General features: G+C 43.6%; 2 protein-coding genes across 6 annotated transcripts in view; one reads left to right on the top strand and one right to left on the bottom strand.

Annotated features, from left to right (window-relative positions):
* Positions 1-13,998, top strand: part of NSD1 (nuclear receptor binding SET domain protein 1) — a 146,889-nt gene extending 132,891 nt beyond the window's left edge. For all 3 annotated transcript variants that reach the window (XM_030326753.1, XM_032594062.1, XM_030326748.1), the window contains 6 exons: positions 2,446-2,715; positions 4,054-4,170; positions 5,440-5,581; positions 8,411-8,517; positions 10,272-10,476; positions 12,075-13,998. In XM_030326753.1, the coding sequence (XP_030182613.1) occupies positions 2,446-2,715; positions 4,054-4,170; positions 5,440-5,581; positions 8,411-8,517; positions 10,272-10,476; positions 12,075-13,705 (2,472 nt within the window). In that variant the 3' untranslated portion in view covers positions 13,706-13,998. The remainder of the gene's footprint in view (positions 1-2,445; positions 2,716-4,053; positions 4,171-5,439; positions 5,582-8,410; positions 8,518-10,271; positions 10,477-12,074) is intronic.
* Positions 10,008-21,932, bottom strand: RAB24 (RAB24, member RAS oncogene family). Of its 3 annotated transcripts, XR_003971099.1 has the most exons (10): positions 21,423-21,932; positions 21,271-21,339; positions 20,989-21,067; positions 20,813-20,880; positions 20,637-20,736; positions 20,372-20,422; positions 20,170-20,232; positions 13,216-17,059; positions 10,728-13,118; positions 10,008-10,585 (listed from the first exon to the last, which is right to left on the bottom strand). XR_003971099.1 is itself a non-coding variant. In XM_030326815.1 (9 exons), exons 2-9 carry the CDS (start codon positions 21,537-21,539, stop codon positions 19,988-19,990), a joined length of 612 nt encoding a protein of 203 aa, XP_030182675.1. In that variant the 5' UTR covers positions 21,540-21,571; positions 21,653-21,932; the 3' UTR covers positions 19,675-19,987. The 3 variants fall into 3 exon arrangements, 1 of the variants encoding a protein (XP_030182675.1); XR_003971094.1 differs by lacking the exon at positions 10,008-10,585 and having other exon boundaries at positions 10,652-13,118; XM_030326815.1 differs by lacking the exons at positions 10,008-10,585; positions 10,728-13,118; positions 13,216-17,059 and adding an exon at positions 19,675-20,052 and having other exon boundaries at positions 21,423-21,571; positions 21,653-21,932.
* Positions 21,933-21,935: the final 3 nt, after the last annotated feature.

Below are 21,935 nucleotides of genomic sequence, written 5' to 3'. Positions count from 1 at the left end.
CCAACCAACAGTCCATGGACCAAAATCTGGCCTACTCTGGTTGGGAAAAATATAAAAATGAAAAGCAGGACATGAAAATTATATGAAATTCAAGTATCAGTATCCATAAATGAAGTTTTATTGACACTCATCCATGCTTCTTTAGAAATTGTCTTATGCTACTTTTGTGCTCCAATGACAGAATTAAGCTACATGCACCAGAAATCTATACCCTTCAGAGACTAAAATTTACCATCTATCCATTGACAGGAAAAGTTTGTCAATCTCTGATCTAGAGTGAGCTAAATTTAACTGTACTTACATATTTATATTTTATTCTTACTAAACAATGTGTTTTTTTTGTTTTGCTTTATATTATGTTAGGCAAGAAACTTACTTGGGATTAGTAACAAATTAGATTAGATCTTCCGAATGATTGAAACATATCTTTATAGAAGAAAAGGAGTAGGATGAAAATTTTGTGGGAGGGAGGTCAGGTAAGGGTACTCATCTTGAGACAGAGGTGCATGTTCAAATGCCCTATTTGTAGGACCTGCAGTCTGAGGTGATTGAACTTAGTCCTTACCTCTATACTTTTAGAATTTGCTTTCTTGAGTTTTGTGACTTCAGTGGTAATAGTATGCCTTCAATAGTATAACTTCATGTGGTAACAATATTCCTCCATTAACAAGAAGTTTACAATTTTTACCAGTATTTGGAAAATCTGGGAAGAGATCTGATAGAGTTACATCCTTCTAAGGTGCTATCGAGAACTGGTTTGAAGACATATTTCTGCAAAGACAGTGGAGATTTTATGATATTGTTAAACAGTAGGCAAAAACTAAAATGTTAGAAATGAAACTTTTTGGGAATTTAGCGGGTGGAAATAACTTTTGTTAATCATAGTGATTTTAGATTGAATAGATAGGGTAATCTCAAATATTTGATGTGACAAATACTTAAAAGGGACATTAATAGGTGCCTAGCTGACTGAATCAGTTAAGCATCTGACTCTTGATTTCAGCTCAGGTCATGATCCCAGGTCGTGGGATCAAGTCCTGCATTGGGCTCCATACTGAGCATGGAGCCTCCTTTTAAGATTCATATTCTCTCTCTCTCTCTCAAATAAATAAATAAATAGATAAATAAGATATTAAAAGGACAACTTAATTTTAATATCTACCATGTTTAAGAGGCTGTAGTAAGCTCTGTACTATAACTTTTACTTGTTATTTCTTATTCTCACAACAATGTTAACAAGTGATTTGTCAAAATTTTGATAAAATTCCTGAATAGCCAATTTTTATGAAAGGGTTGAGTTTTTAAAGACTCACAGTTTGACTATTACCCATGAAATAATATCAGGTAGGGGAGACTCATTCTCATAGTACACAAATCCATCTGTATTATGAAATGTCTGTTTTTTGCCTCAAATTGTTGCTACCAGCATTTGAAAAACTAATGGCTTCAGTGTTACAGCAGCTGTTTGTTTGACCTCTGTGTTTTACCTCAGCAGATTTTCACTGTTTTTGACTACTACTAAATAAATGCATGAGTGACATTGCTATAGTCTATTAAAAAGATTTCATATTATGGTAATAAATATTAAAATATATCTTCACATAACAGGAACCTCAGTTACCCAAAGACCTTCTCATGCAAGCCATTATAATTTAAGAATTTTTTCTTTTAATGTAGTTGCTAAAGTGGTGCCACCATGTGGTAATAGCAGAAACTCAGTTTACAGTTCACTTTGGTGTACCAGCTGTTAAACTACCTTTTTTTAAGTGATTTTCAAAAATTTTTTGTGGGATTCATAATTTGTATATTAAGTAAGGCTTTATGTCAAGCGTGCCTAAATCTTTTTTCAATTTTTTTATTGTAAAATATAGATAACATAAAATTTATCAGCCTAATCCTATTTAAACATACAGTTCAGTGATATTAAGTGCATTCATAATGTTTGCAGCCATTACCACCGTATATCTCTAGTATTTTTTTTCATCTAGTAAACCTGAAACTCTACCCATTAAACATTAGCTTCCCATTCTCCCCTCCTCTCATTTCTTCAAAACCACCATTCTACTTTTTGTCTTTATGATTTTGATTACTATAAGTACCTTATATAAGTTGGAATCATACAGTATTTGTCTTTTTGTGACTGGCTTATTTCATGTACAATAATGTACTTCAGGTTCATCCATATTATACCATGTGTCAGAATTTCCTTTTTAAGCTGAATAATATTCCATTATTTATACCACATTTTGTATATCCATGTGTTATCTATCTGTGGATGTATATGGGTTCTTGCCACATTTTAGCTATTGTGAATAATGCCACGAAGTTCAAAATCCTGTAAAATGTGGCATTCAACTTCAAGGAAAAGACGTCTATCTTTTAATAGGTCCTAAACTGGCTTGTGTTGGCTTGCCTGATGTTCTATAGTATGTATTTCTTTTCCAGGTGAACCGTCCTATTGGCAGGGTACAGATCTTTACTGCAGACTTGTCTGAAATTCCCCGTTGCAACTGTAAAGCTACTGATGATAACCCCTGTGGGATAGACTCCGAGTGTATCAACCGCATGCTGCTCTATGAGTGCCACCCCACAGTATGTCCTGCTGGAGGACGCTGCCAAAACCAGTGCTTCACTAAGCGCCAGTATCCAGAGGTTGAAATTTTTCGCACATTACAGAGGGGCTGGGGTCTCCGGACAAAAACCGATATTAAAAAGGTAAAGAAAGTTTTTCATAATTTATAGATTTTTTTTTTCTTTGCATTTGCTTAATAGGAGTAGTTATTCTTGATGAATAGGAGATGATCATTAGAGGGAAGATAACATAGTTAAGGATTAACCTTACTATTAGTCTTGCTGTGTCCTTCTAGAGTTTATAGGCTTGGGAAAGTCTCCTTTACCTCTAAAGTCCTTAGTATTAAACATGTTCACTGTGTATGAGGATGAAAAAATGAAGGGAATTCATAGAGATACTATGACCTTATTTGCTCTTTTGTGACAATCCTGGAACCTGTAGTTAAGAGAAAGGGGATAATGAACATGTGATACAAAGGTGTTAATCACCTAATAAAATCTGTTTTCACTGGGTTTGAGTTCATGGAAAATGAAGAAGAGGATTAGGCCCTCTGTACTAAAAAGCACACTAACATCTACAATTTCAAACTTAGAAGGACCTGCAAGTTTCTGGTAGATAATATTATGTAGTCTTTGTGTAGAATAAATCTTGACATTTTAATAAAATAAACTTTATTCTAGTTATGCTTTCTGAAGAATTCTGAAGTTTGTCTCTAGAAAAGGAAGTGAATATCAGTCTGTTTCGTTATTTGCTAAGTGGTTATTATCTACTGTGTGTTGGGCATTGTGCTCCAAATGCAGTGATCAATAATAGAGACATGGTCCATGTTTTCATAAAGTTTACATTCTAAGGGGGGCAGACATTGATCAAGTAATCACCCAGTGTGGAAGCACAAAGGGTTCTGGAGGCAGTGGTAAATGGTAAAGGGCCTGAAACTAGCTTTGACTCTGAGAATATTTTAAGTTGAAAATTGAAAGACAAATAGTTGTTGGCTTAGACTAGTTGAGTGTTAAAGCATTGCAGGCAAGGTGGACAGCAAGAGTGAAAGCTAGTATGGCCACAGTGTCAGGAGGACAGCATTGTAAAATGTGGAAAGGCAGCAGACAGAGCATGTTCTTCGGAAAAGGATCATAGTTTAGGGAAACTGACTTTCAGGTTTGGGGGCATTTAAAGGGTTCAACTATCCATATCAGCATTATAATGGAGCCCTAGTTTACTTACTTTCATCTTGGTTGATCTTCATTGTCCAGTGTATCCCAGTTTTTCTCCTGGTAACCGTGATAGGAGTGGGGAGGTGGTTTCCATTGTCAAATAGTTGAAGCATCATATTTGTGTTTCTTGAATAATCCTTCGCTAAAATGACTAGTTACGTGTACATGAACTTCTTTGGAGATTGTTATTTTCATTAATTTTTTAAAAAATAAGGTGTACCTGGAAACACAGTTGTGCTTTTTGCCATTAAGAGCTATTTCTTGTTCTAGGGTGAATTTGTGAATGAGTATGTGGGTGAGCTAATAGATGAAGAAGAATGCAGAGCTCGAATCCGTTATGCCCAAGAACATGATATCACTAATTTCTATATGCTTACCCTAGACAAAGTAAGTAATTTGTGTTACTTCCATTGTTATAAGATTGTGAAATTGATATTGTCCTAGTCATAGTGTTTGTAGGCATGGATTCACCACCCAAAATAGTGTCTTTCCCTTAAATTTATGGGGATTGCTTGGTCAAGGTTCTGGAGTAGCTCAGTTTGCCCATTTCTTGGTATACATTCATTGCCAGAGGCAACAAAGCTATTTGCTTTCTTTTTGAACTGTTTAATTTGGATATTATGTCTTTTAGTTTTTCCTATAGGATTAAAACTTGAAGCCAACAAAGTAATCATTCTTTTACCCTTTTGCTTTACAGATTGAGAAACTGATTTGTTAACATTTAGTACATTAAGAAGGTCTTAAAAATTGATTTTAGAACTCAGCTTCTGAACCCAACTCATCTTTCCAATTATAGGAGTTTGCTGATGAGTTTCATTTCATCGGTGCCTAGAATTCTATTTGGGACTCATTCCTGATTCTAGCATCTTAGTGTGTTTATTTCTGTGTATCAAATTCTTCCTTGTATCTGAATATTAGGGTCTGCCAGTTCCCCACCCCCACCTCTTCCACCGGCTGTTACAACAGATTTCTTTCCTGGTGTGAAACTTTGTGAACATTTATCAAGTTGAACCCTTTGGTTTATGAGATCATCACCTCCAGATATTCACATCTTAGTTTGGGATGGGGTCACATTATCAGTATTAAAATCTGCTTAGGTGATTTTTTTTTTAATTTTTTTAACTTTTATTTATTTTTGAGAGAGAGAGTGCAAGTAGGGGAGGGGCAGAAAGAGAGGGAGACACAGAATCTGAAGCAGGCTCCAGGCTCTGAGCTGTCAGCACAGAGCCTGACATGGGGCTCAAACCCACGAACTGTGAGATCATGACCTGAGCTGAAGCCAGACGCTTAACCAACTGAGCCACCCAGGTGCCCCCTACTTAGGTGATGTCTAATGTGTAGCCAGGGTTCAGGACTACCTAATTGAGAGGATGGGACAACCTGCTGCTTCTAAGACAGTGGTCCTAAACTTCAGCATGTATCATAATCATCTAGTAGGCTTGTTATAACACAGATTGCTGGGCCCCACCTAAAAGTTTCTGCTTTAGTATATCTGAGGTGCAGCCCAAGAATTTGCATTTCTAGCAAGTAACAGATGTAGATTAGTGACTACACTTTGAGAACCACTCCTGGGAGAGTCAGATTTGACAAATAGGAATTCTAGCTTATTAAAATACACAGGAAGTGTCTAATGAGCAGCATCTTTTGGAATTCTAGGACCGAATCATTGACGCTGGTCCCAAAGGAAATTATGCTCGGTTCATGAATCATTGCTGCCAGCCCAACTGTGAAACACAGAAATGGTCTGTGAATGGAGATACCCGTGTTGGTCTTTTTGCCCTGAGTGACATTAAAGCAGGTAAGAATCAATTAAGGATTCTGGAGCTAAGAAAGAAATGTCAGGTTTGAGCATCTAAAAATTCCCATATGCCCTATAATCCCAAAATGAGGTTTGCAAATTCTTGAGGATATATAAAAGACTTACAGGTACCAGGTGGTACTTGGCTTGGAGTATTTTCTTGGTGGTGGTGGTATGGTAAAATATACATAACATAAAACTTCTCATTTAACCATTTTTTAATGTGTATAATTTTGTGGCATTAGATCCATTCATGTTGTTGTGCAACTAACACCTCCATCCATGTCTATAACCCTTTCATCTTCCCCAAGTGAAACTGTGCACCCATTAAATGCTAACCCCCATTTTCTCTCTCCTCAGCCCCTGGCACCACTGCCAGACACTGTTCCAAGCATATTATATTTAATCCTTGCAAAAATGCAAGGTATATGGTATACCTATGTTACTTGAATTCTTAAGTCTGGCACTTCTAACCACCCTGGAGGAGTGTCCTGTGTATTAATTACTCAAATGTTAGCCACATGACTTTAGTTCTTAAATCTCTCCTGACTGCTTTCAGTACATTTGTACTTGGAACTTTATAGTCTTTATCCCTGGGGGTAGATTCCTCTACCAATCTAGCACAAGTTTTTCTTCTCTTTTCTCCCGTATTCACTTAGCTCAAGTAGCATGGTGTGGGAATTCACAGACCTTGTTCTTGTTCTCACTTGACTTCCAGTCTGCATGGGTGGGATGAGGGGAATGAGACAGAATGTGCTCAGTGTTATGTGGAGTGTCTGTGGGAGCTGCAGCCTTGTCAGGTAGAGTCTGAACTTTTCAGCTTGCTCTCCTTATCTCATTCAGCTTCGTGGATTCTTCACATACCTGTTATACTTTCTGTCTACTACATGTATCATACTCCTTGTTTATCTTTTCTCCATCGCCCTTTGCCATCCCCTAAGTGCAGACCTCTCAAGGATTATTGTATATTGGACTCTTTTCTAGAAACGTATGAGTCTTTCTTTTATGTGTACCGGTACCTTCTGATTTATCCTCTGTGCAGTATGTTTATATAGTGGATGGTGGGTAAGCAGCAGGTTATGTCAAGTATCCTGCTATCTTAAACTTTGTATATATATGGTTGAGCTGCTTTATAAGTGCATTAAATTAATAAAAATTCAGTTATATACTTATAAATTGTGTAATAAGAATGGAATTGTATGAATAGAGTTATCTATCATTCAGTGCGGTATTTCACAGTGGGTGTGAGAGGGGAGACATAACCCTGCTGTTATCTGGGTCAGTCTCAGTTCCTGCAAGCTCCTTACATTGTGAACCTCACCAGGCCATGAGTGATTCGAACCATTTGGACCCCCTAAATGTAAGGCAACTGCTTTATAATTTGCTTAGCCAAATAAGCAAATAATGATCTATATTAATTCAATATTAGATGAAAAACTATATGTATTGGTTAGTCTCACTGATGGAAGATAGGTCAGTCTGCAATGGGAAATCTTCCTAAGATTTGATAATTTTGACCTAATGATTATCATTTTTATGTTAATGGTGAACCATTACCCCCACCCAGAAATAATCTCTTTTGCATACATATAGAGAATTATTTTGTTAGGCTTTCCCTAATGTGCTTTGAATTTGAATGTTGGTGTGTTTTCTTTGCTCTTTGCTCTGATAAAATGCACTTTTGACAGAAAGGGGACAATTTGTATCTTAAATCTGTACATCTTTGTTGTTGTTTTTTTTTTTTTTTAATTGTTTTAGCTCATGTATTTATTTTGAGAGAGAGAGAGAGTGCCTGTGAGCCAAGGAGAGGGAGGGAGGGAGGGAGGCGCAGACTCCTCACCATCTGCACAGAGCCTGATGTGGAGCATGAATTCACGAACCACGATGTCATGATCTGAGCCAAAATGAGTCAGACCCTCAACCGACTGTGCCAACTAAGGAGCCCCTGTACATCTCTTTTTACGGTTTACAAATTACTGCTATGTGCATTATGCCAAATTTTCTAAACAAGCTTGTGAGATTATTGTTGTTTCTTCATTTAACAAATGTACTCAGGGCTCAGATCACCCAGCTAGATTGTGGTAACAGGGATTTAAAGCCAGACCTTAGGTCTGTGGTATAGAGTTATCTGGCATTACTCTGTATTGAGATGTCTCTCTTACTTAAGTTCTGCCAGGTTTGGCACAGAACAACAGGTGTTTTCTTCATACTTGCATTCCTAGTGCCTAGCAAATCACTGTATACAATGAGTTGTTGTTTGTTAGGTTTTGGTAATGAATTAATATATTTAGAATCTGAATGGGTTAGAAAACAAACAACTTGGGATAATTAACATCTCTGTAGTAAAGGCTATTTTAAATACCAAGTTGCTGAGCCATTTATGTTTTTCTGTTATTAAGTGTATTTGCTGATTAATAATTTTACAGGATTAGAATTTATTAATATAGTGGTGTTAGAGTTAATAAATCCCTTCCTACCCTCCCAAAGTTTTGTTCTCTAATAAGTCAGTATCCTTTATGATTAATACAGAAATAATGTAATTAGGGGTACCTGGGTGGCTCAGTCAATTAAGCATCCCAGCTTCAGCTCAGGTCATGGTCTCGCAGTTTGTGCATTTCAGCCCTGCATCAGGCCATGTGCTGACAGCTTGGAGCCTGGAGCCTGCTTCAGATTCTGTGTCTCCCTCTCTCTCTTGTCTCCACCCCGTGCTTGCTTGTGCGTTTGCTCGGTCTCTCTCTCAAAAATAAACAAACATTAAAAAAAATTTTTTTTAAAGAAATAAGGTAATCAAAGCCATAGATGTTAATATATTCATGGTCTTTTATGCAGGCACTGAACTTACCTTCAACTACAACCTAGAATGTCTTGGGAATGGAAAGACTGTTTGCAAATGTGGAGCCCCAAACTGCAGTGGCTTTTTGGGTGTAAGGCCAAAGGTACCTTCCAAACGTTTCCATCGGGAATAATGGTGTGGTCCTCCCTCCCTAACCAGTGGCACGGCTGACTCTTTAAGATGTCTCTTTGGAATTAAAACATTGGGGTCTGGCACTTAAATAAGCATTCTGATGATCAGTTTGGTTATACAAGAGCTGATCTTTGGGTATTGTTGATGTGTTTTAAGCAGTCTGACTTCTAATTGGTGATACCTTTCTAGCTAAAAAAGCTGTAAAATAGGAATCCGTAAAGTAGGTTACTTTCCATGTCTTTATTGGTCTCAGCTAATCTCACTTACATTTCCTAATAAGCTTCTTACATTCTTAGTGTCTGTGTCTCCCTCTCTCTCTGTTTTAAAGCTATCAAAAAATCCAGTATTGAATTTAAGATTCTAAATGTAGTATAACACTGTAGATAAACATAGGACCCTTAATCTTTTCATCTTAACAAAGTATAAATATTGTTGTGTCTTACTTCCTGGGTTTTTATGTACATTTTAACTGATCTACAATTCTGTAAATGTAAAGAATTGCTTGCAAGTCTGTATCTTAAATACTATAAAATTTATTTCCTTGCTGTTACATCGTCTTCTTAACTATCATCTTTAGTGACTGTTAAATTTTTTACATAATGGATGGACCATAATAGATGAACATGCATCTAGATTTCTCTATCATAAGTTACAGTACATTGAAAATTGAAGTTTAATTTTGATGAAGAGTAAACTACACAATGATTCCAATTGGGTATTTCCTATTATGCTTTTTTGATTATAGAAGTCAATATTAAGAACTGAAAAATGCAAATTAGCATAGAAACCAATAACTAAAGGGGTTCAAAAACACATGAAGATGATGAACACCCACAAAATATTCTTTTATTAAATAACAAAATTATCTTTTTTTTTTTTTCATTAGTCGGTTGGTTAAATGGTCTTGTTTCTTAAAGGTGTCCAGTTGATTTATTCCCTATATATCAAAATAATAACTATGTTTAACGCAAGTGTAAAGGTGTTACATTCACTAGGGATATCAGTTTCTGCATCCTTAACATCTATGTAACATTTCACACATGAATCAGTGAGAAAGAATTTTGAGAGAAGTTTAGAAATGGGAGATCACTGTGAGATAGTAATAAGTTGAATTGATCCTGGATGTTTCTAATCTAACATAAATAATGCGATGAAAACCATGGGGTTTGGTAAGCAAGTGTGGGCTGCAGGGAACACAGAGGAGACGTGCTGGCTGCACCAGGGTCTGTCTTGGGGAGTAGTGGACATGAATCTAATTTGACATAGATGAAGGCACATAGCTTGTTGAGGGCAAGGATAATGAATTAGTTTTCTGTGTCTTCCTAGCATGTGACTCTTACTAAAGTGCTCAGTGAAGGGTTGTTGAATAAATTAAGAAATCTGTATGCATACACACACATACATTCCCAGACAAACATAAAAATAAAACTTACAAAAGGGGAACCTTTAATACCAGCCTTGTATGTTAACAAAAAAGTTTATTTCTCTTATTTCATGCAGGTGGCAGGAGTAGTTCATAGAAAAGTTAGAATTAATGCAACTATTTATTGGGTACCTATGACGTGCCAGGTGCCTTTCCTGTATTTTCTCTTATCTTTACAACAGTCTATGAGGATTGTCTCTTCCCAGAGGAGAGACTGAGGCTCAGAGAGAATAGTTAACCTGGTCAAGATCATACAACTAATGTATCGACAGAATGCTGACTGCTCAATATCTGACCTCTAGAATCAACCCATTGCCACGGAAGAAAAGTCAAAGAAATTCAAGAAGAAGCAACAGGGGAAGCGCAGGACCCAGGGTGAAATCACAAAGGAAAGAGAGGATGAGTGTTTCAGCTGTGGGGATGCTGGCCAGCTCGTCTCTTGCAAGAAGCCAGGCTGCCCAAAAGTTTACCACGCTGACTGTCTCAATCTAACCAAGCGACCAGCAGGTTGGTGCTAAAATCCATTTAGGGTGCTCTTTGTTCTCTGCCGTAATTGTAACACTCCCCTTGGTCTTCCCAAGCATAGCGTTGAGGGGGTATGGTTCATGTTCTCATTCTGGAAATAAATGACAATAAAGGCTTGGAATCCTAGGTTACAGAGAAGCGAACAGAAGCTTACTCATTATATGTGAAGCACTTTATTTACAATTTATGTTATTTTATCCTCCCAGCAACCCATAAAGATGAGACCTTTTCACCTTCCCATGATGCAGATGAGGAAACTGAGAGTCCAGTTTGGTGAGATGAATTGTCATAATAGAGCATATAGATGGAGGAGCTGGATTGAAAGCCAGGTTTTCTGACCTCAAGGCCACTAAACCATGTTTCCTTTCTAAAGAAAGAGAGGTTAAGACAGCATAGAGTTTGGGGTTATTCCAGTCAGTGAGTTGTGGACTAGACACCCTTTTAGCCCCCCTCACCTACACCCCTCTGAAGGAGAGTCAACTGTATCAGCTAACGCGTGAGAGAGCTGCTTAGGCAGACAGTGTCTGGGAATTGGTAGCTGGAGAAGCCACTAACTTTTGAGCAGTTACTTGGAGTTAGAAGAGTTTTGAGGGACTTGGATATGTGGTCTGTTTTTGATGACAGAGGTATGAAAGCAGTACGGAGCCACTCCCAGTGAGATTATACGTCACTAGTGGCCTGCTTCCAGGAATTGCAGAAAGAGAAGAATTTTAGGGTGAGAGTGAGAGGAGTTTGTCTCTGAACTAGCTTTCCTTCAGTGTACAGTTGCTAGGGTAATGAAATCATATAAATGGAGGTAGTGTGAGGGCAAGGCCACAACATGACCTGTCAGCGCCAGGAAATAGAAATGGAGAATCGTTTCAAAATCAATAACTCAAGATTATAGCTGGCACAGGCCACAGTAGAACTGATCTTGCCTATGAGCCAGGAGTCAGGGCTAGCATAGTTTATTTGAAAACTATGAGCCGAGGCAGAAACACTGTCCATGACAGAGACTCTCAGGTGTCATGAAATGGGGGCAAACAGATGGTAAGTAAAGGTCTTTTCCACTGGTTCTGTGTGCACAGTATAGGTAAAGTTTGTGCTGGTTTCAAGGCTTAAAATTGAGCAAAGGAAAATCTGTTCCCATTTTTCACAGTTGTGTATCAGTTCCCTATTCCTAAATATAACCAAATAAGCAGAAGTTTAAATAATTGAGATTATCCCCTTAGAGTTGAATATTTTAAAGGCTATATAAGACAAATGGAGTTTGCAAACCTGTGAAAGTACTATCTTCACATTCTATCTAAAGGGACATTTGGGTTTTTTTCCCCCTTGATAGAAATAGTCATAGTAATAAGAAATTACCTCTGCTTGTATATTTAGTTGATACTTACTTGCTACTTGGTACTTGGCTTTTATTTTTATGTGTTGTACAGGAGAATCTGAGATTCTGGGGCAAGGGGAGGTATTGGATGAGTGACCTGATCTGCAGAAGGTGGCAGTTTGAAATCACTCCTTTGACCCAGGCTCAGAGCCATGGCCCATTTCATGTACCTTGCTTATTTTCCTAAGGGTTTGTTTCACATCTGTGTTTTCAGGGAAATGGGAGTGTCCTTGGCATCAGTGTGACATCTGTGGGAAGGAAGCAGCCTCCTTCTGTGAGATGTGTCCCAGTTCCTTTTGTAAGCAGCATCGGGAAGGGATGCTCTTCATCTCCAAGTTGGATGGGCGTTTGTCTTGTACTGAGCATGACCCCTGCGGGCCCAACCCTCTGGAACCTGGGGAGATCCGTGAGTATGTGCCTCCCCCAGTACCGCTGCCTCCAGGCCCAGGCACTCACCTGGCAGAGCATTCATCAGGAGTGGCTGCTCAGGGGCCCAAGATGTTGGATAAGCTGCCTGCTGACACCAACCAGACACTGTCACTGTCCAAAAAAGCTCTGGCAGGAACTTGTCAGAGGCCACCGCTGCCTGAAAGACCTCCTGACAGAACTGACTCCAGGCCCCAGCCTGTAGATAGGGTCAGGGACCTTGCTGGGTCGGGGACCAAACCCCAATCCTTGGTATCCAGCCAGAAGCCACTGGACAGGCCACCTGCAGTGGCAGGACCAAGACCCCAACTATCTGACAAACCCTCTCCAGTGACCGGCATAAGCTCCTCACCCTCAGTCAGGTCCCAACCACTGGAAAGACCTCTGGGGACAGCTGACCCAAGGCTGGATAAATCCATAGGTGCTGCCAGCCCAAGGCCCCAGTCACTGGAGAAAGCCCCAGTCCCTACTGGTCTAAGACTTCCACCTCCAGACAGACTGCTAGTCACCAGTGGTCCCAAACCCCAGACTTCAGACAGGCCCCCAGACAAATCCCATGCTTCTTTGTCCCAGAGACTCCCACCTCCTGACAAAGTACTATCAGCTGTGGTCCAGACCCTGGTAGCTAAAGAAAAAGCACTGAGGCCCGTGGACCAGAATACTCAGTCAAAAAATAGAGCTGCTTTGGTAATGGATCTCATGGACCTAACTCCTCACCAGAAAGAACGGGCTGCTTCACCTCATGAGGTCACATCACAGATTGATGAGAAGATGCCGGTGTTGGAATCAAGCTCATGGACTGCCAGCAAAGGTCTAGGGCAGATGCCGAGAGCTGTAGAGAGAGGCAGTGTGGCAGATCCTATCCTGCAGCCACCAGGGAAAGCAGCAGTCCCTTCGGAGCACCCCTGGCAAGCGGTTAAATCACTCACCCAGGCCAGACTTCTCTCTCAGGCTCCTGCCAAGGCTTTTTTATATGAGCCAACAACTCCGGCCTCAGGAAGAGCATCTGCGGGGGTGGAGCAGACACCAGGGCCTCCCAGTCAAGCACCGGGCCTGGTGAAGCAGGTGAAGCAGATGGCTGGAGGCCAGCAACTACCTGGACTTGCTGCCAAGAATGGGCAATCCTTCAGGCCTCTTGGGAAGGCCCCATCCTCCCTCTGTACTGAAGAGAAGAAGTTGGCAACCGCAGAGCAGAGTCCCTGGGCCCTGGGAAAGGCCTCACCAGGGCCAGGGCTCTGGCCTATAGTGGCTGGACAGACAATATCACCGTCTTGCTGGTCCTCTGGGAGCACACAGACATTGGCACAGACTTGCTGGTCTCTTGGAAGAGGGCAAGACCCTAAACCAGAGCAAAATACACTTCCAGCTCTTAACCAGGCTCCTTCCAGTCACAAGTGTGCAGAGTCAGAACAGAAATAATACGAGTAAATGTCACATGACCAGACCAGCTGCCCCCAGGGTTCTTGGGGAAGGGAAATCATCTTTCTTTTCCCCTCTTAAAAAAACAGACCCCAACACTTTCCCACTGTTATTCTTTCCTTATATCCCAACACTCAGAACTCTTGTGACATTAGCCAGTGGGGGCATGTGGTTGTGTAAACCATGTATGGAAATCCAAGTGGGCCCCAACCAAGGAGACAGACAGACTTGGGTCTTTTTCCTCCAACCTTTACACATGGTAACTTGAAATAAAAAGTCCACTCTGGAGTCAAGCATGGGATTCAATTCCACTGGTTAGGTTGGAAGCTAGAGGGGCTCTCGAAGCTATTTCTCTAGTTCTGCGGAGCCCCATTGAGGGCCCTGATGAACACTTGGGAGGAACTGACATCTATTCATATCAGTGGTGATTTCTTGAGCATTCACATGTGCTAGGCCAGGTGCTAGTCACTGACAGGAGATACAGAGATAAAGAAGACCTGATCCCTGTGAGCCTAACATGCCTGCCTGGGTTCCCAGGCTGTTTTCATGAACCTTTGACCAGGAAATAACAGGAAGTTCTGAGGGGCCCTGGGGCTCCACAGACTCATTTTGTAATGTCCTCTGTGGCCCCAGAAGTGGTTGTGTTGAGTAAGTGTCTTCTGGTTGAGTGTGCACATTTATGCACACACCCTTATGTGGAGGTCTCCTCTATAGGTGAGAGGGGGTTGCATCAAGGCCATGTGGAGCTGTTGGCTGGGCAGAATCTAAAGATCTGTCCTTGGCAGAGTAGCTGGTTGTGGGGGCTGAGCTCTACAAGGACGTAGCTTTCCCAGAGTGTAAGAAGGCAATTGGCAAGCTTCCCTTTCTCTTCTACTGATTTTCCTCCTTTTACATCAACCCCCACCCCATGCCTGCCCCCCAAACACTCAGGTGCTTTCAGATTTCAGAGTCGGGCAGTGGACATAGGGAATCTCTGGCAAGCTCTGGGCTAGATCTACCGCCGGCTCAGGGAGAGTGCCAGATCCTGATAGAAAATTACTTCTCTTTTGATCCTTTGCCCTCCTATCTGAATGGAGGGAGTCCTCTCCTTCACTGGTAGATTCTACCACCCTATCCCTGAGAATTGCTGTGTTCTATATTGAGAGCACCTGCCTGCTGACTTAGTTCAAAGGCAAGCCAGAACCCTTCCCCTATGACTGGCAAGATATGGTGTTTAGAGCAATGTCCAGTCTGAGAGATGATTCCTCATAACTGCTGATTATCTGTTACTGCTGCCCTGAGCTGGGGCCCAAGGGCTGGGAAATCTGTTGGTGCTACCCTGCCCTACTATTCACCCAGCTCACCAACTGCCAACAGGAAGTGCTGTTTGGCCAGTTCCTTCCCATTCACTCACTCCTCCTGTGTCCCTAGACCAAACGTTTACCTCTCTGCTTTGCCAACTTAGCCAGCAGCTTTAGCCAACAGGCCATTTCCTGGCCCAAATGTCTCCCGGCCATTCTGTCTCAGTTATGGCTTTTACACCCTCAACAGGATTCTGTATTTTGTCCCAATTTCCTCCTCCTAAGTTCCTATTGAGGTTACCCATATCATTTCTAAGGAGGGAACAATAGTTACAGAAGCATTTGCGCTTTATATAAAGATTAAAAGAAGAATTTGCATCTATTTCCCAAAGTCTGTCTCGGGATGAGACACTTGAACTCAGGCAGAGGTACGAGGCTGGGCAGGGCTGTCCCAAGTTTAGGGGCATACCTCTGCATCTCACTTAGACCTCGGAATCTCCTCTGTAAATTCCACCTGCCTAGTTCTCCCCTTTTCATCCTCTCTTCCCACATCATGAGAGAGGAAATGCTCTTTATTCAAAAGGAAGAGAAAACAAAGCATCTTATTTTCTTTTTAAAAAAATTTTAAACCATGGAAAAGATATTTTTAAAGAAATCCACCCAGAACATTAAAGTTCACTATATTAAGTATTTATCATGTGTGAGAATAATAAGTATATAACTGCAGCTAGTAGGTCCCTTTCCCTAATCTCTTAGGCTGTATGAGTAGGGTTTGCTTGGTGCCAGTCCTGTGCCCTTTTCTCTCCTGTCATCAGTAGTTGTGATCAGAAAAAGATATTCGCACTGCACTGTCAGAATCTCCTTTCACTATGTTGTGTGTTAAATTACCGTAGCTCTTTGTTTCATGAAATAAACTGTGAATTTGGGGGGGGGCGGGGTATGTGCAGGCTATGTAAAAAAATTTTAAGTGGAGAAGTTTGATCCTTAAATAGCTTCTCTGAAGTAGGCTTTGGTAGGTAATTGACTTGACAGCCGCTCTAGGACAAGGAGTTAAGGGAAAGGTGGGCCATGATTGGCCACTTTGTGATTTTGTTTTGGTTCTTTCCATTCTCCACCATTTACTGGAAACTTCCTTCCAGACTTGCCTGGGAAAACAACTTTTGAGTTGTGCTTGGTTTGGGGTGGGGGGTGGTGGCAGTTCTTTATCTAAATGGATGGACAGCCAGGCTTTTGTGAGGGTTACTGAAAGACTCTTAGGTGGAATGGAAACTAGAAATTGAGCTATCAGGCCCACTGATAGCAGCATCTGATACCAGATTGTTAACATCATGAAAGCAGTCACCATACAATTAGAAGCAGAATTAGAAGGACTGGACTGTTGGGAAATTGAGACCCTTGCATGAAGGACAGTGGTGAGGGAGTGACCTTGCCAGCCCTTGGGGACTCTCCTGGAGTCTTGTACTGAGACCTTTTTTCCAGAGGGCGTGAATTGGCAGTTAAAAGGAAAGCTTTTCTCTTAGAAACTCCTGATCTTTGTGCAGGATGGTATTTTGGTATTTGGCCAAGGGCCTGGAAATCAGGATCTCAAGAGCGTCTGCCTCTAAGCCAGTCCTCAGGAAATGTTTCAGAGGGTGAAGCCATGGCTGGCTTCCATAGGTAGCTAAAGAACCAATATGTCTCCTAGCCCTGTTAAGTCAGAAAAACTGTTGAAATTTGAATTCAAAGCCTCATTTGCTTCTCCTGGAGCAAACCCATTGTAATAGCAAAATAGCTGTCATTGCTACAGAAGCATCCCAGGTTTTTAAATGTCTGCTTCCCCCTGAAGTTACTGAGTTTGAGGTGATTTAAATCACTGTGTTGATCCTCTAACGAAAAACTACCAAATCTGCATCTTTAGCATTGATGGAAATAATTATTTTATCTTCACATTCTCTACCCCACACTACAGTCAGGGCACGAAGTGCATCAGCGATCCTTTTCCAGGCTCAGCAGCATCTACTTACTGGAGCTGGACTCCCAGGTCACATCATGAGAACAGAATGGCAGGAAGGAAGTCTGGTCCTGGCAGCTTCCCCTGTGGAGAGGAATCAGGAAAGCACTAAATGTGGATGGATTTTGCCCTCAGCTCTTAGAAAGTGGGTTTTCTCCTAAGGGTTTTTGGGGGATATTGTCATCCTCTTGGGGTTTGTCAACCAGGAGGTCAGAGTGACCCAGTGTCCTAACCTGAGATCATGACAAGAAAGGAGCTGCCACAGCCCCTTTTCCTGCTGAATAATGCTTGGGCTGCTTCATGTGCTAGACATTCCAGATCACTTAGAGCTAGGTAGCTGCTGCATGAGACTTTCGTTGGCTATAGCCAGTGAGCTCTCAGCTGAGCTTCCTAGGGCCAGTGCAGCAGGGCCAGAGGTTGCTGTAGTACAATTGAAATAAGAATAGATAATTGCTTTGAACACACACACAAAAATGTAATGATGGTGCTAATTTTCTGGTATAAATAAGCACTGCCAAGGGGTGAGGGACTGGTGACTTGAGAAACCCGGGTTCCTGTTTGGGAGGAAGAAATTTCATGTGGAATGGTTTCTTTGAGGCTCTATTAGAGAAGGCAGAGCCTCAGTGAATCCTGCACCCAACCCTGGAGTGGTTCAGCGCAGTCCTAAATGGAAGAGATGCTGTATCCAGACGAGGGTGGTCATTGAGTTTCTCAGGGCTGGTGTCACCTTGTCACCTGGTGTAGCCTCCGTCCACACTGCCTAGGACAGGTTGGTAGAGAGCTCCTACTGTGGGGTTCTCCTTCGGTTACCTTCTGCCCCTCTCTACCTCTTCCACTCTCATGGGAGCACCTCTATTGCTTATGAAGACTAAGGGTAATATTTCTTAAGGAGGTGGAAAGAGTTTATTTTAATTAGAAATCCACCGCCTGAGAAGAAATGTTTCCTACCAGCATAAGCAAAATCATGTTAAACTCTTACATGGTCCCTTCTCTGGAGCTGCTTTCCCATGGCTTTCAAAACTTCAGGCTATTGAGGGGCTTCAGGTGTAACACGCTGGAAGTCCAGTAAAGCTTTGTGGACAGGAGATGAGCCCAGGGAGTAGGAGCAGAAGTGAATGGTCCTGGTGCTTTAAACTTCCAGGGGAGGGGCAGAGAACAGGCGGTCTCCAGGTCCAAGGTGGGTGCTGCCTGTGTGTGCATGTAGAGGAGTGTGTTGAAGATGGATGAGTGCAGCACACAGGAGCTCATGGAAGAGCAGCTAAGTCTTGGCAAAGAAACAAGCTGACAATAGAGATCTCTATATTTTTAAGAAAGGGGTGTGGGGGGGGTGTCGGCTGAGGTCCATCACTGGTCTTTTGCCCCCTCCCCCCATAGATGGTCAGCTGTAAGTGAAACTCTTAGTGAAAAAGAGGGGAGCCCTGTAGGAGTCCCCATAAACATGTACTGTAATTCTTTGTATATAGAAAAATTACTGTAAAGTAAAGTTTAACTTTACTCTTATGGCCCTTGCCCTGTGTTTTGTTTGTTGTCCGTGGGGAGATGTAGCTTTAACAGGAGGGAGGATGTGTTTGGGTGAGAGCAGAACCAGCCCCTGAGATAGTTCCCAGGTCCGGGACTTGGTGGAGGTGAGCCTCTCCTCTAAGCATCTCCCAGGAGTTGTGTGGGTTTTCTCCCTGCAGCCACCATCTGCCAGAATGTTTTTCACTTCCTTTGGGAATGGCTGGTGTCTGTTTTAGCCCCTATACAGGAAGCTCCCATTACCCATAAAGGAAGGGTATTTTGAGGAATTGGTTTTAAAAAGGGAAGTGGAACCATAGTACTTTCTGAGTGTGAGTCTGGCCATTCTAGCCAGGTTTTTAGTTCTTCAGAGATAGGTGCTAGGCACTGTAGAAGACCTGGCCCAGGCCTCCCATACTAGGAAGAACTGCCATATGCTTTTTAGTTGAAGAGGAAGCATCAGCCCTGTGTACAGTAATGCCTGATACTTCTAAGGCCCAAAAATATACTTTGAGGGAATCTTGGGAGTCTGTCTCTCCTTCTGACCTAGTCCTGAACTTCCTACCCCTTCAGCACAAAGCCCTGGGGCGGGGGGGTGGGGGGTAGCGTGAGAAGACAAGCATTCAGTCCTAGAGTTACTTTTTGCTCTGGATCTTCAGCATCCTGAACTGGGTGATGGTCACCTCATTTTACAGGTGAGAAACTCAGGCTGAGTTCAGGTCCCTTTTCTGTTGATAGCTGAACTGGATCCCAGTCTGGATCTAAAAGACCTGTCTTGCAGAATGTAGGATTCTTCTTCCATTAAACCACATTGTAAGATATTGCTGAGAAGCTTAGGATCTGAGCCACAGACATGACTCATGGACCTAGACATGACAGTAGTGGTAGAACCAGCCAGTCTGAGGTAGGAGTACTTGACCCTTTGATCTCTGGACACCATTTAAACCTTGCTCTTCTCGACACCAAGATGGAATCGTGAGCTTTGCATTGCCCCAGCCACAACCTCTCACCTATCTTTGTCTCCCCTAAAGAACAGGAAAAAGCCCTTTTGTTTCTCTATTATCTCAGCTGCATCCCTGGGGTGAAGTTACTTGGTTTCCAAAAGAGTAAGAGCTGGTAGGAGCCTTAATATAGGAAGTTAGGACAGCCAGGTGGTCCCAGAAAGAACTAGGTGTCTTGGCACAGCAGGGAGAGGGGCTGAGTGTGATTCACAGTGCATTGATTTTATTTACAAATCAGAAGCCACTTAAATAATCTGAAGACACAAGTGCTGTCCAGGGCAGGAGCCTGGGTCCAAATAAACCTTTACCCTCCTCGTGCCCATCAGTCAGACCAATGCTGCCTCCATTCCATGGGCCAGCACAGGCAGGTGCCACCCCTGCTGCCATGGGGACTGGGGGTAGCTCAGAGAGTTGACCACTCAACCCCAGATGAGAGCTAGGTCTAGCTCTTCTGGGGGAATCCCTTTAATATCCCCTTCAGCCCCCCAGGCCAGGTGAGCTGAGCGGTGGTGACTCAGTGATGACAACAGCTGTAGAAGTAGGGGTTTGCCTTCTGGCCCAGGTCCACGCCCTTGTCCTCTGTCAAAGAGAGGTGGCAACTTAGCACCGTTCTGTTTGGGGATCAGGTAACTTGTGAAGGGGGCAAGATGCAGCGGGCCTAGAGGAAGTCTCCAGAGAGGCTGGGGAAGCACACACCTGTCATCACCTGGAAGGCAGCCACACTGACGTAATCCTCTGCCACTTTCTGGAAGAGCTCGTCTGGCAGGAAAAAGGACAAGTCAGTGAGGGCTCAAAGCCAGTAACCCTGGAATCACCCAATAACCCAGCCCTCTAGGCTCTTCTCTGCCGCCTCTGGTGCCCCTGCCTGTTCTGCTGTGAGGCCCAGGACAGCACTCACCCACACTCTGGCCTGTCTTGCTGGATGTTTCAAAGAGCTGAGCTTTGATATCTGTAAGGAGAAATGACTAAAGCCTCCTACCTGAGAATCAGGTGGACAAAAAGGGGAAGGCTAGCAATTCAGGGAATCTTAATGGACCCCACACATTCAGGGAGGCCAGAAGACTTTCCCAAGGGATCTTGCCATGGCAGCTAAGGCAGTCCCTATTTCATGATCCACCCAAGCAGCCACTTCCCCCACCCCCAGAGAGCTGAGGAATAGCTACTGTCTGCATAGTCCTGGACGTCGTGGAAGTCCACACGTCGACGCCGCCTGTCCTCCTCCAGCAGATCACTCTTGGTGCCGCACAGGTAGATCTGACAGCCCTGGAGCAGAAGGCAAGGTCAGGGTCACTCCCATGGACCACCAGCCTCTGGTCCTCTGGTGAGGTCTGGCACTTACCTCCTCTAGGTTGCGCAGTTCCTTCACCCAGAACTTTGCCCGCTCAAAGCTGCTGCTGTCCGTCAGGTCTTGATGTGGGACGCACAGGAAACACACCAAGGGTCAGGGGCTGTTCTCTAAGGCCGGCCTGACACCCAACCCTTCTTGTTTGAGGAACAGGCCAGAGCCTCTCTTACCGTAGCAGACGATGGCAGCCTTGGCACCCCGGTAGTAGATTCGGCTCATCGCCTCGTAGCGCTCAGAGCCTGCTGTGTCCTGAAGGGCAGGGGGCGGCTCAGCCCTGGCCTGAGTTACTGAGCTACTCCCCAAGACTGCAAACTACTATCACATCCTTCAGACCCCTATTTTTAAACTGGGGTTTAGAGAACGGCCTCTAAGAGACAAGTCAGTCAGTAATAGGAGAACCTAAGCCTCCTCAGGATTGGGTGATCTCAGGACTACTTGCCCAGGGGACTTACCCAAATACCTAAAGTCACCGTCCGGTCTCCAACGGACATCACCTTGGCCACGAAGGCGGCCCCGATGGTCTGCAATCAGGGGGAAGCGATCAGGGCCGCGGGTGCCGGTCAGCTCCCTCCCACTCGTGCCCGGCCCCGCGGAGCGCACTCACGTTCTGATAGGGCCCCACCAGGAAGCGGTCGTGCACGTATCGTTCCACCAGGCTCGTCTTGCCCACGTACTCCTTGCCCAGCATCACCACCTTGACGTCCACGCGCTGCCCGCTCATGCTCCCGGGGCCGCCTCACCCGCGTCAGGGTCCTGAGCGGGGGCGGAGGCAAACCCGGATCTCCGCTCAGGCAGGCAGCGCCCAAACCTCGGTCCCCGACCCCAGGCACCAACCTACGACTGGAGACACTGCGTCGGCTCGGCCTCCGGCAGTGCCCCCGTCTGCCCCGTTCTCTGGCCCCAGGCGCGGATCCTCCTTCGAAGTCCCCCCAGGACTCGGGGCGGCCTGAGAGCGCGCGCGGCAGCGCCCTTAACGGCGCCGCACGCCGCACGCCACCGCCCAGCTCGTTTGCTGGGCTTAGGCGTCGTTCCCGCACGGATTCCCCACGGAACCTGGGGCCCTTTCAACCTGGGTCAGACCCGCAGCTCAGCGACTCCCGCGGGGGAGGGGGAGGGG

This window comes from Lynx canadensis, chromosome A1 (assembly GCF_007474595.2).
Source record: "Lynx canadensis isolate LIC74 chromosome A1, mLynCan4.pri.v2, whole genome shotgun sequence".
In the NCBI taxonomy this organism is placed as follows: domain Eukaryota; kingdom Metazoa; phylum Chordata; class Mammalia; order Carnivora; family Felidae; genus Lynx; species Lynx canadensis.
Note: the sequence above shows the minus strand (reverse complement) of the source record. Positions and strands in the feature narration are given on the sequence as shown.